This window comes from Gobio gobio, assembly GCF_949357685.1.
Source record: "Gobio gobio genome assembly, chromosome: 13".
NCBI classification, from domain to species: domain Eukaryota; kingdom Metazoa; phylum Chordata; class Actinopteri; order Cypriniformes; family Gobionidae; genus Gobio; species Gobio gobio.
In genome coordinates this window covers 40,048,115-40,061,905 of record NC_137106.1, presented here as the reverse complement: position 1 = coordinate 40,061,905, position 13,791 = coordinate 40,048,115, and the positions used below count along the sequence as shown (strand labels likewise).

The 13,791-nt window shown below is 37.3% G+C and overlaps 1 protein-coding gene across 1 annotated transcript; it reads left to right on the top strand.

The window, feature by feature from the left end:
- Positions 1 to 988: 988 nt before the first annotated feature.
- Positions 989 to 13,585, top strand: fndc4b (fibronectin type III domain containing 4b). Its single transcript, XM_079832896.1, has 6 exons — positions 989 to 1,591; positions 3,830 to 3,945; positions 4,082 to 4,286; positions 5,941 to 6,030; positions 6,918 to 7,054; positions 12,633 to 13,585. Exons 1-6 carry the CDS (start codon positions 1,519 to 1,521, stop codon positions 12,672 to 12,674), a joined length of 663 nt encoding a protein of 220 aa, XP_079689022.1. The 5' UTR covers positions 989 to 1,518; the 3' UTR covers positions 12,675 to 13,585.
- The last annotated feature ends 206 nt before the right edge of the window (positions 13,586 to 13,791 follow it).

Here is a 13,791-nt window from a genome sequence, read left to right as displayed (position 1 = left end):
TTGGAGCCCTGACTTCCGTACCATCTAAGACGGTCCAGTGCGCTCAAGCAGGACGCTGGAAGGGCCAGCGCCCTGGCGTTTTGGTAGGGATCCCAATTCGTCGGTCAGTTCCGACGTACGTCGAACGTGACCGACTGAAAGGGAACGTCTCGGTTACGTATGTAACCCTCGTTCCCTGAAGGAGGGAACGGAGACGTACGTCCCGTCGCCAGGTGCTGTGCTTCCGCTAGGGGGCCGAGTCACTAGTTCGGCTCCTCAGCAGAAAAAGGCAATGATCAAGCATTCCACTTCCTTATTTATACCCGCGCTGCGGGGCGGTGCGTGGAATGCGTGGATCGCATGCCAATCTCCATTGGCTCGTTTTTAATACACTCGAAGTAGATTGGTCTCTGAGATCAGATCCCAATTCGTCGGTCAGTTCCGACGTACGTCTCCGTTCCCTCCTTCAGGGAACGAGGGTTACATACGTAACCGAGACGATTGTCACACATTTTTCCAACTGAGTTATGCTTAATTGGAATTAATTTGCATAATTTCCCAGGCCCAGCAGAGGTAGGCTAATCAGCTAATTACATAGCCTATAGAGGCATTTTTTTGTTTTATTCATATTATTCTTTGTATTCACAATTTGGTTCACATATTCTGTTCCATCTGAAATTCTTGTGTATTCTATTACTGTATTCCACTATTGATCCATTCTATTCTGTACTATACTCACATCTTGTGTGAAATTGTCAAGTTGTTTGTTATTATTGCTTTAGTTTAGACCATATAAAGTCAAAATGTTGATTGTTCTATTCTGCTCACAGTGTATTCTGTGTTAGATTCTCCTCATCTAATGTTTGCCGTGGTCTATCGATGTGCAAGTTTGAATGGCGTCATAAATCGCATCCGAAAGAGCTGGTGAGGGTGTTTTTACTGCATTCATCCCGGTGCAGGTTCGTGCGTCATGCGGCTATAGAAGGTGAATGAGTGACTGCTGAGAATCAATCAGTAACTGGCCACCTGTGGGTCATGTGCCCGCGATGCAGCGCAGCTGATTTATTGGTATTCGTAAAGCGTCTTACACGAGCGCATAAAGTGAGGAAGGCGAACGCGAGCTTTGTGATGGACGCCATGCGCGCGTACGCGTTACATTAGACGCGCAGCGAGCGTGTAACTGGTGGCAAGGCTGACGATCCGCGAGTTCCGTTGTAGTATCGGTGAAAGGACATCAAAGGTGCGATTTCCTTAGCTCTCAAATCACTGAACATAATCGCAAAAGGAAGCGTCTTCCTCGCTCTTTCCAGCCGACGCGGACTCGGATGTCAACAGATTGAGGTGCTTCGGACATCAGCTTGCGAGGATGCTGAAGAAGAAGATGCTGCTGGCTTAGATTGTTTATCGTCGTCACGGTCTATCAGTGTTGCAAATAAAATGCGTTGTTGATGACCATGTGATAGCTGGAGTGATGCTAACTTCAGGTTACTTTTTCTTGGAAATTGGCGTCACTCATCTGGAATAACTCTTGGGGAAGATATGATTCACCTAGTCACTTTTATGAGCCTTGTTCTGTCTCTGTTTGGATGCCACATCTGCTTTGCAGGGGCGAGTAAGTGAACTTCTTTTCCTTCTGTCAAATGAATGTCCTACAGACTAATAATAAAGATCAAATGCAGCGTGTATCTCTCTATACTTGTGCGTTCATGTGTTGATCATCATGACTACAGTCTATAAACATGCTGTTATATAATCCTTTCAGTGATTTTTAATGTACAAGCCCTTCCCGAGCCAGTGGAGGAAGACATTAAGGAAATTGCCTTTTTCCCTGTTAGTCGTTGTCTTTGATTTAATATGCCAATAGATAGTGCTGAGAGAATGACCTGTGCTGGAGCATGACACATCATGGCATTTAAGTGCCAGTGCATGCTAAGATATATAAATATATTTATAGCATGTTCTTATGGGGAATAACAGTCTTGCTTTCTTGTATTAAAGATGATTTGATTCATCTATTGTTTTTGTTTCTTGAAACTAATTGCAGCCATTGAAGATCTAATTTTGCACACCCTTCGATGCACTAAAAGTAATTTAAAGTGTTTGCCGTGGACTGCCAAACCTTAGATCAAACTCCACAGTTAATTGAAATACTGGCAGCTCTCTCACTGTACTTCTTCTTAATTAAACAATCTTACCAGAAAGCATACCACTGATAATGGTCATGAAGCATTGACCTTGGCACATTACATTGAGATGAATTTCTCTTTTCTTGGCAAATAACAAGATAAAAAAAAGATGAGTGCGGTTACTCATCCATCTGACGCAATGTTTGCTTTCTTGCTGAGCTATGTTAATGTGTTTGATCCTGAAACACTGGCTGAATTGCCCTGCCATGTTAGCAGTCGTGTTATTGGGGACTAAATTATTTACAAGAGGGTGTTTAGCGAAATGGAAACTGGTTTAGTGTACTGCTGTTATAGTATGGCTCTATTATGACATTGAGCTGTATTCTGTATAACTGCACTAAAGGTTAATGTTTTTTCTATTTATTTTTATTTCTGGTGATTATGAACAAATGTATAACTTTTTTTTTTCCACTTTTGCATTAGCATTAACACTAGCAGTATAGGCTGTTTTACGCACAAGTAGTTCATCTCAGTAATTGAATTGAATTTGAATTTTGTCTACCTCTTGAAGTAATCTATGCCAAAATATGCATGAGCTCAAAGCATACTTAAGAAAATAAAGATGTCGGTCCCTATGGATGTGCATATGGACTTCACTGATGGTTCACTGCGATACAGGTTCAGGTCTGACAAGGGTCATTATCCCATAGGTTTTTATTTCATATACAGTATAATAAATTATTGGATATCACCAAAATGCCAAATGTTAAAAATTTATGTAATATAAATGCTTGCAAATTTATAGTACAAATGAGTCTTGTTCTGCAACCCATTTCCTTTCATTTTTGGTCTTTTTGTGCATCTATGTTCTTTTTGATGAAAATAAATGTGCAGGAGTTATTTCTACCTTATCTGACCATTTGCGTTTTGTTGTCAGGTCGATTCGGACGTAATATTTTTTACTTTATTTAAAAAAAAAAGAAGCCAATTTACCACTTGACAAACATTTCTAATTTATCTGACTCTGATATATTGTATGATTGTCAAGACACACCATCTATAGATTAGATATATATTTGTGCGTTTCACAATACAAATAGTTTTAAATCAAATTTACAGGAGGTCATGCTACCAATGTTTTAAAGCCCCTATACTGGACATATTCAGCAAAAGCATGATTAAAAGTGTCACTGCATTTGTCTTTATCTTCTCTAGATTGCCTGGGTTGTTATTTTTTTATTTTAAGAATTATGTTTGAGTGTCCTTTTTCTGTCAAACGCATTTTTCACTCCGACACATAAAGTCGGAGATTTGGCAAAGGCACTGTGGATTGTCAGTAATTTTGACCAACTGAGTCATGCTTATCCCATTAAAAAGAATTAAAATTGGAATTAATTTGCATAATGTCCCAGCAGAGTGAATACAGAAGTGTTGCATATTTATGAACTGTATTATTGTAGTTGTTCATTGAGCTGGTGTCAAGTTGGTCCTTGGATTTCTTGGGGAAGCAGAGACGGGATGAATCTATAAATACTACAACGCATCTCAAAATCCCTCACAAACATCATCCTTTAAGCATACGATAGCTATGTTTAATATAATCCTTTTTAAATGTGACATTTATGGAGCCTGAATGTTTTATTGAATATTTCAGTTGTATATGTTTGAGTGCATCAGAGGGTTGTACTAAGTAATTATTCATGCTGGTGATTTGTGTTTCACAGACCGCCCTGCTGCTCCTGTCAATGTCTCTGTTACTCACCTGCGGGCAGATTCGGCCACCGTGTCCTGGAATATTCTGGAGGGAGAGACCGTAATTGGCTTTGCCATCTCACAGCAGGTCAAACAAAGTTATTACAATGAGATTCAGCCCTATGGGGCTTTACTACAATTGAGGAAGTCTTGACATTTAATATGTGCAATAAATTTACCATCTGATGAATCTTTAAACGTGTGTATGTGCATGTGTGTTTTAGCGCCAGGACGGATTGATGCAGCGTTTCATTCGTGAGGTGAACACGACCAGCCATGCTTGTATACTTTGGGATCTGGATGAAGACACAGACTATATTATCCAGGTCCAATCCGTCGGACTCCATGGAGAGAGTCTGGCCAGCAAAAAGATTCACTTCAGGACGCTTAAAAAGTCTGAACATTTTCAATCCACCATGATGGATCAAGGTAAACAAGTCTGCTGAATCAGCATTGGCACAATCAATGCCATTCATTTAATAAAGCACATTTCATGTTATTTTATTTTTTATGTGTGTATTTGCTAGTTTGTAATTTACACTGGGAGAAAATAGGTGAAGGATATAACTTAGAATTTTCACTCAAAGTCAATTTAAAAAAATAAGTAGAAGTAGGCTGAAATTCTATATTGTATAGCATATTTTTTTCATTAGTATGATGAGCTTAAAGCTCAAGGACATACAAAGTTCTGTCATGCACAGTAGCAGGGTAGTGCGCTCCACCTTACCCTGCTCCACCTGTATAGATCTGCTACGGCTAAATGATGTATGCTACAGTTGTGAGTGGTGACTTTTTTTTTTTTTTAAACCGGCTATGCTGGGTGCACGTTATGTCAAAATGCACCAGGTGCAGATCCGTTGGATGGGTTTTGCGTTTCGCTCTCTACAGAGTGTTAGCTGCTTGGTTGCTTACTCTCATGAAGCATAGCAACACATAATGGGACCTATTTTAACAATCTGAGCGCATGGTCTGAAGCGCATGGTGCAGGTGCACTAGCGGTGTGTCCGAATCCACTTTTGCTAGTTTAACGACAGGAAAAACGGTTGGTGTGCCAGGCGCATGGTCTAAAAGGGTTGTACCTAGTCTCTTAATGAGCCATGGGTGTGTTTTGGGCATAACGCGCAATAAACCAATCCGAGTCTCATCGCCCATTCCCTTTAAAAGCCAATTGCGCTTGCACCATGGCGGATTCACTATTTACATGGTGGAATTTGCACTCAGAATGACTGAAAGCTTATCCAGAGAGGAATCCTTTTATTTGTCATATTTAAAAATGTGTGCTGCTGCACATCCCTGTGTGTGAAATAAGCAGAGTGTATGCGCTTTGTACACCCGCCTATATTACTAACGTGCCCTTTAACACAAACAAATACTGCGCTATTGACTTTAGAGCAGGTTTTTGTTGGTAAATGGCGCAGTCATTTTAAGTTCCTCAATGTCAACGCGCCAACAATGCGCCTGAACACACCTCGTTTTCAGACCAGCGCGAACAGATGGGCACGAGTGCATTTGCTATTTAAACAACGTGATGCTGAACGTGAAAATGATAACGGAGTCAGGCTGAAACTTGCAAAAATGTATAATGACAACAAACAAGAAACACACCATGGCAAGTGTCAATTTAAAAATGTAAATGTTAAAAATAAATCAATATTAGTAGCCGGTTATAAATAAAATGTAAGTAACGAATGACCTACCTCAAACCCCGCCCCTAAACCTACCGTCACTGTGGTTTAGTGAGGTCGTACAAATTCGTACGAATTCGCCACCTCGTAAAATACGTGCAAATTGGTCGTGAGATAGAGTTGGTTATATTGTACGGCAGCAGCATGTCTTACTTGCTCACAGCAGCATTTCGTTGTGTGTCCTGTACTTGCTCTGCACAGTGTAGCCGATATATTCCACCAAGACCAAACATATCAACACTGTCATGTCCATTACAATGCTAAATACTCCCAGAGTTGTCATGACAGAAATAAACGAAAAGCCAGACAAGTTTTTAATAAATAACATCATTAATTCTGATATTTCTTCAATGATCTCTACAGTCCTCTAACATGTGTTGTCTTGTTTGCCTAATCAGATGACCCTGCGGTTGAGGGTTTAGACATTTCCAGACACCTTCAGACTGGAGAGATACTGATCATTATGACTGTACTACTAATGTGGGCAGGTAAAGGACGTTGTCTTGGATTTGATTACACATAATCATGATGAACAAGTTAAAAAATGTTCTGGTTGCAATGATATTCATGATATTGTTTTCTAAAGGAAGTGATTTGACTTGTCCCTCCACTTAACCCTGTGAAGCCTGATTTGATGCATCAGGCTTTTATAGTATGATATACAAGAATATGGAGCTCATCTTGATTTTATTCAGAGGCTCAAAGTGAGCAAAAATATGCAATTTAGAGCAGTTCCTGATATTATTATGACCAAAAAGTAAGATGAAAGCTTGTAATGTAAATCAATGAGATCTTTATAACAGTATAGCAGACTACTTGCATAAATGCATATAAATATCAGTTGTCAGTTTTTAAAAAAAATATCTCCTCTATAATATGTATTATTTAGATTATATTTAAATGCTTAGTTTATTATCAAAGTAGTAGATTATATTACACAAATACCTGTTCCTCAAAAGCTGGATTTATCACATTTGATACTCACATTTTAAGATTATTTTTCTAAAAAATGTAAATGTCGTTCGTTTACTTAATAAAAATCAGCAAAGTTTTGATCATGTGTATAATTTAGAGGTCTTAGAAAGTTGCATATCAAATATGAAACAATAGGCTTTACAGGGTTTTTAATGCAGAATATCAAACCTGCTGTAACAATATTTTAAACATCTCTGTTCTGCATTCAAATGTTATAATTTGGCATCAGTGAAATATTTTCCTAAGTATTGCTTTGTTGTTGTTTTTTTACAGTGACCTTAAGAAAACTTTTGTCCTTTCAAACTCAATTGTGATATCCAGATGGAAGATAGTGTTTTGTTTTAATTAAACATATCAGATCTGCGTCCCCGTAATCAAACTGATCTCTGTCTTGCTGCAGCTGTGATTGTGCTCTTCTGTAAGCAGTACGATATCATCAAAGACAACGATTCCAACAACCACAGTAAAGAGAAAAGCAAGCCGCTGTCTGGCCAAAGTACTCCAGATTACCATAACGGAGGCCTGCTGGGCAGCAAGGTGAGACCTTCACCACTGACCAACACTGTGGCTTTCACTGTGGTCAGTGTTGCCAGGCTCGCGGTTTTCCCGCACAATTGGGCTATTTTAAAAATGCAGTCATGGGGAAAATTACAGAGTTAGTGTTGCGCTTTTTTTGGGCTGCAGCCGCCAAATGTATATCTGTAGACAAAGAAAATACATCCTTTTACTAATGTGTGTTGATCCTTGTAATGAATACCTGGCAACCTAAAGACCGCTGAAAAAGTGAAGGCGAGTGAAGGTGAGACGGTATGAGGAGCACGTTTGATGTCACAACCTAGAAGTTAAGTGTTTTTCGCCCATATAGGACATTTTAAGGCGGGTTAATTGAGTTTGGCGTCGTAGATTAATTGCACGTTGATGCTTGTGTGTAGACAAAACAAGAGTATGTAAAGAGTATGGAGGTTATTAGAAATGTTCTTGACTGATTGATGTGTACAATCTATAATATGTTAAAATCATTTGGAAAGTGCACAGACAATACGTATTTTAATCTTATAGACATAGCATTTTAATCTGCTAAATGCAACTATAAGGCATGAAGGTATAAATAAATTATGAAAATCATGATTTTCTGTAAAGCTGCTTTGAGACGACATGTATTGTGAAAAGAGCAATAGAAATAGCCCAAATTGGACTTGAACTGACTTTTATGGATGGCTGTGTCATTCATATTTATAGCTTACATTTTTAAACAATTTATCGTGCAAAGTGCTGAAAATTTAAATCAAAGAGTAAAAGAATTAAAAGCACCAAACATTTAAAAAAGTAAGCAACTGCAGAGGAAGAAAATACAGATGAAATAATTAAATGCGTATGCACACATACTACATGTCTAACTAAAATCCTATAAATAAGATTTAAAACATAGTATAAACAAAATCAAAACGTTTATTTAGGCCCTTTATAGGACTCCTGCAGTGGAGTTGGACGGGGGGAAATTGGGATAGTTTTCATTCCTTTTTGGGTGGGGTTTGAGTCTGGTTTGGGCTGTACATTTTTCTGGGACCTGGCTACCCTGACTGTTGTTTCCAATGGAATACTGCATTATCTACACCAGTGATTCCCAACCGGGGGTGCACATACTCTAGGTGGGGTACGTGTGCAGGTTCCAGGGTGTGGGCAAAAAGATTTTGACGTTGCTTGGTTTGTTCTGCATAGGCGGAATAGGCAGACATGCCGGTAACGCTGTCAATCGCACCAGCATCACCCCAGCCTGGCGCATTTGTCGCTGCAAATGTGTCAATTTACAACGCGATTTTGCAGCGTTGAGTATTGTAGCCAATCACAGGCATGTCTGGTGAACATAATGACCAATCAAAGGTTACTGGTTGTGAGAATCCACCCAGTATCCCTCAAAACGCTAAATGGGTTTCTGTTTAGTGCCAGTTTAAGTCCTACATGCTCACAAACCTAACCCATTATAACAAAGTGTAGATGCACTGTAAATTAGAGATTGTGCACTTTAGTTAGATTCATTGATGAAAAAAGGAGCTTTCGCAAGTGTGCCAAAATCAGTGAGCTTGCGCTGAACTGACTGACAGCTTTCTGTGAAATTCATTCGCAATTAGTTTAACAGTCACTTTAATAACAGTTTTTGTTATTCATGAGACTTCAGTACAAAAAGTGACAAACTTTGAAAAAATTTTTATTTATTTTTTTAAACATAGTGGTTTTATGTCTAAATATAAATCCAAAAACAAAACGTGTGGAAAAAAACAATATTAGGGAGTTGAAATAAGTGCTCCTCTGCCGCCATCTAATGGTTATAGTGGTAATTTCATGTCTTTTTTATTTTTAAATAATTGTTTGTTTTCCATCAAATGTTGTATTTAAAATATTAAAATTTAAAATGTGTTTTTTGTCCAGTCTTTTTTACCCACAACATTGACACTACTTTTCAAAAGTTACTGACCCCAAACTTTTGAATGGTAGTAGTGTATAAGTATACAGTATACTGTGTACTGCCTGCTGAAGTTTTCAATTACCATGTGAAACTTTTTATTTTATAATAAGTGTACAGTACTTACAAATAATTTGCAAACTATTAGTTTATAGTTCATTCAAAGCTTATATATTGTAGTCTCTACATTGTTAAAATATTAATAACTGTTTGAATTATTTAGCTTGTATGTAAAGAGTTATATAAAATGGTTTTGTATCCTAACCCCAACTTATGCTTAATGTATTTGTAAACATTTTAAGGAACACTCAATTAATGTCCAAGAAAGGATGCTTTAAATCACTTAAGATTTTCTGTGACCTAAAGTGAGAAAGTTCAGTTTACTCCTAATAGCCATAAACAACTCCCTTTACTACTGTTTTAAAATACTGTACATTAATAGTAAAAACGATAAGTTTTGTTAGAGTGACAATGAATGAAGAAATCACTATTTGTATAGCCTATCCATATATATTATTTGCAATTCCATATACAATAATTAACCGTAAACTAATATTTTACAAATGATTTGTAAGTACATTATTATTGTATACTTATTATAAAGTGTTACCCATTTTTATGCATTCAGCAAATATTAATCAACTGAATATAAAAATGCAAAACAAAATTATGTAAATGCTGTACGTTTTAACTCTTAGCAGCCTGATCAAGTCATGTAGAAATTTAAAAAATCACACTTTAAATTACCTTTTGGTTGATTCATCACAATGGAATGTAGGGTCATAATGTAGGAAGTCTATAATAATATTGTGATTTATTCTCATTGTCCATAAGTACGCAACATAAAATATTAGATTCTCTCAAAACACATGGCTACTTTCAAATGGGCGTCAATATAGAAACTGTACTGTATGTACTGCATGTTGGGATACATGTTTCATTGTGGCATAAAGTACTGCACACTGTTTAATTTGACAATACAGGTATTCCTTATCCAGAAAATTTGGTAACACTTTACAATATGGTCCCATTAGTTAACATTAGGTTATGAGGTAGCTTGACATCTGAGCTTGTAAGCCCATATATAATAATAATAATAATAATGAAGTGATTTTAACCAAATGCATCACACTTGGATTATAAGGGCTGCACTGAATTTAGCAATAAACACATTGAAAATGCACTATAAACATAATATTTTAAAGTAGGCTTATATTAAAGGGTACATAAAACACCGTTTCTGCCATCTCATGTTAATCTTAAGTACTTATAGAATAGTATTACATCCTTCATATCTCTGAAGAGTCTTTAGTTATCATATTTATAAAAGGCAGATACGCTGTGCCGATTCTTTCCGAAAACAGCCGAATTCGTGGAGGTGTGCAGTGGGCGGAGCTAAAGACACACACTCACACACTCTCTACATAATGCAGTCCTTCCAGAAAAATGCGGCTTTTTTTTGTGATTGTTGCGGGCAAAAATCCTTGATTATGCGGCACGTTTTCTTAAAAAATGCGATGAAAAATGCGGGATATTTATGCAATTTTATGCGATAAAATTGCGGGAACTTGCAAAAACTGCGGTTTGATGAGAGAGAAAAAAAGCACTACATCACAGAAAGTGCTGGAATATTTAAGTTCTCATCTTGTTTTATTGAAGACCTTAACAATGGCTCAAATTTACAAAACATTTAGTCAATCAAGTTCTGTAGCTTTACAAAAGGAATATGCTACAACTTCTGAAAAATTTTATAAATAACTTCCTGTTTTACAGATGTCACTATACAAAACAGACATTTGAGTGCTTCCAATGCACAAAGTGCAATCTCTTAAAGGGTTAGTTCACCTAAAAATGAAAATTCTGTCATTAATGACTTCCCTTTATGTTGTTGGACACAAATTAAGATATTTTAGTTGAATTCCGATGGCTCAGAAAGGCCTCCATTGGCACAATGTACACTCTCAAGACCCATAAAAGGTAGCCTACTAAAGACGTCGTTACAAAGTCCATCTCACTACAGTGGTTCTACAATAACTTTATGAAGCGACGATAATAGTTATTGTGTGCAAAAAAAACTAAATAACGACTTATATAGTGATGACTGATTTCAAAACACAGCATCATGATGCTATGAATCATCGAGTCGATTCATGATTCGGATCGCGTGTCAAACTGCTGAAATACGTGACTTTGGCGATCCAACCCGCTGAATCGACTCATTGATTCATAACGCTTCAAACCACTGAATCAACTCATTGATTCATAACGCTTCAAACCGCTGAATCGACTCATTGATTCATAACGCTTCAAAGCTTCATGATGCTGTGTTTTGAAATCAGTCAGCACACAGGGAAACTGCTTTGCTCTTTTGCTGTTATTTTTGTTGGCCAATGGGAGTTTGTGCTTCATCATGGTTTCACCGGTATCTATGGTTTCTCCACGGGGTTTGAAGCTTTTCGATGACGTTCGCGTCGGGTAATCACGTCACTTCAAAACATTCCCATGGCAATAGGTGGAAATGGCGGCTCTTGTGTGAAGTAAACGAAAATGTTTCAACTTTCTGCTAATATATATGACTTTTTTTGCAACGAAAATGCGGGGATTATGAAATCATGATAGCCCCGCATATTTTGCACGCGGAAATAGGCAATTTATGCGGCGAAAGTGCGGCGTATTTGAAAAAATGCGGCCCCCGCATGAATATGCGGACTTTGGCTGATTATGCGTTAAATCACGCGATCGCATAATCGCGTTTTTCTGGAGGGACTGATAATGGTATTAACCCTGGATAATTTTCGATTCACTATACGTTCGTGTTGTTTTCATTATATGCACTTACGCGTCCATTGCCAACAAAACAGACATTTGATGCAGTTTCACTCACTGCCTGCGGTTTCGACTCACGACCAGGAAAAAACAAACACATTTGCAGAGCTCCGTTGCTGCTCCGGAAAAACAAACAACATCCATTGTTTCCTTAACGCTGGGCTATTTTGGAAGCTGATCAAGGTTATCTTTCCTTCACAACCAGAAACACACTTCTTTAGTGACATTGTTGATTTTGTGGTCTAAAAACAAAATCACAGCGCTGCCGATGGCTTCTGTAACCCGAATGAAGTTCGTTGATGTACGTGCTCTTGCTCTGATGTGCGCACGCACTTATCCGGGAGAAGTGCCCATACAAGGAATTCCACCCTTTATGACATCATACAGGGCCATACTCAAAAACATTTTTTCAAAACTAATTTGAATCCTGAAGGAGTGTATTTGGCACAGAAATACTATTTATTTATTTATTTTTTTGGCCATGTCTAGCATGAGAATCCAACTCTTAAACAGTGTAAATAAGTCACAATGCATGAAATGGCATTAGACGATAATATTATTATTCCATTTAAATAATATTAACAGATACAACTTTTAATTTCAATAATGTATTAATAAATGTTTCAATTGACTTTAAGATTATTGTTATTGTCTTTAAGAGTATATGTTATACAAAAAGTATGCAGTTAATGCAGTGTTAACAAATGTAACCTTATTGTAAAGTGTTATGGACAATTCACATACTGAATACTGTAAAAAATAAGTGTTATTATTAGTGCAGTTCAACCATTAATATTCTAATCTCTGTCCATTTTTACTCTTTTGTAGTTCCAAAGGACATCATCCTCCCTTAGCATCATCAAGGTTTAACCGAGCAATCATCATGAAGCCTGGTCTGCCCTCAGACCCGTCAGCGGATATCAGCTCGTCTTCTGATATTCAAGATGAGCATTAAAGGCAATAGTATCGTAAACCTCTCAGCTCCCTCAGCCAAATCGGGAATTGTAAGGTAGTATACGGGTATTCAGTAGTATACTCCAAAAATGAGCAATGTCCTGGACAATGAGCATCTTTACCTATTGCATAAACTATAATCACAGGAGGAGCTATTGGTGCTACGAATATGATTGTGGAGTTCCAACATTGGCAGCGGGATACAGCAGTTAAGATGTGCGTCAATGGATTTGTTGTGCGAATGTGTTCCATTGAAAGAGGATGAATAATAATAATACATGTGGTATTTCTCATTTATACATGTAAATTATGACAATTCATCGTCAGCCACAAAAGTGGCCTTATGCATTAATAATTTCCTACCACAGTGAACTGTATATCAATGGCTTGTTTTGTGTTTTAATTCAGTATTAGCACTGTCTTACTGAAGTTTCACACCCTTGTAGAGTTGATTGTTCAACAGTGGGGTTTACATAAGGACCAGTGCAAGGGTTTCTGTGTTCATAGAAATGGTTTGGTGTGTGTGTGGCATTTCTATGCCAAACTAGTAACGTTTCTATTAGTACAAGCATATGTCTACCGTGATATTGTAATGTGCAAAGTTTAAAAAAAAATTTGTTTTATTGTTTTTTTTTTTTTTTTCTCTGTTTACTAAGTGAGAAGTTTTGATCAAGTTATACAGGTAATAGCTACACATAGCTGTAGTTTTTGGCAATAGATAAATAATGTAGTTTAAATACTGTATAAATACAAAGGTTAAGACTGAAGTTTATTAATATTCTTATTCTCAATCCTACATTCCAATAAACGGAAAATGGAAAACTGTGAGTTTTGTCTGTTGGTTCTTATAGAGACAGAAATTTCATATTATATTAAATCATATATATATATATATATATTCCTGAACCCGCCTTTGCTTTGTGGCAGGGTGCATTATCCTGCTGAAAGAGACCACAGCCACCAGGGAATACCGTTTACATGAAAGGATATGGTCTGCAACAATGTTTAGGTACATGTCAAAGTGACATCCACA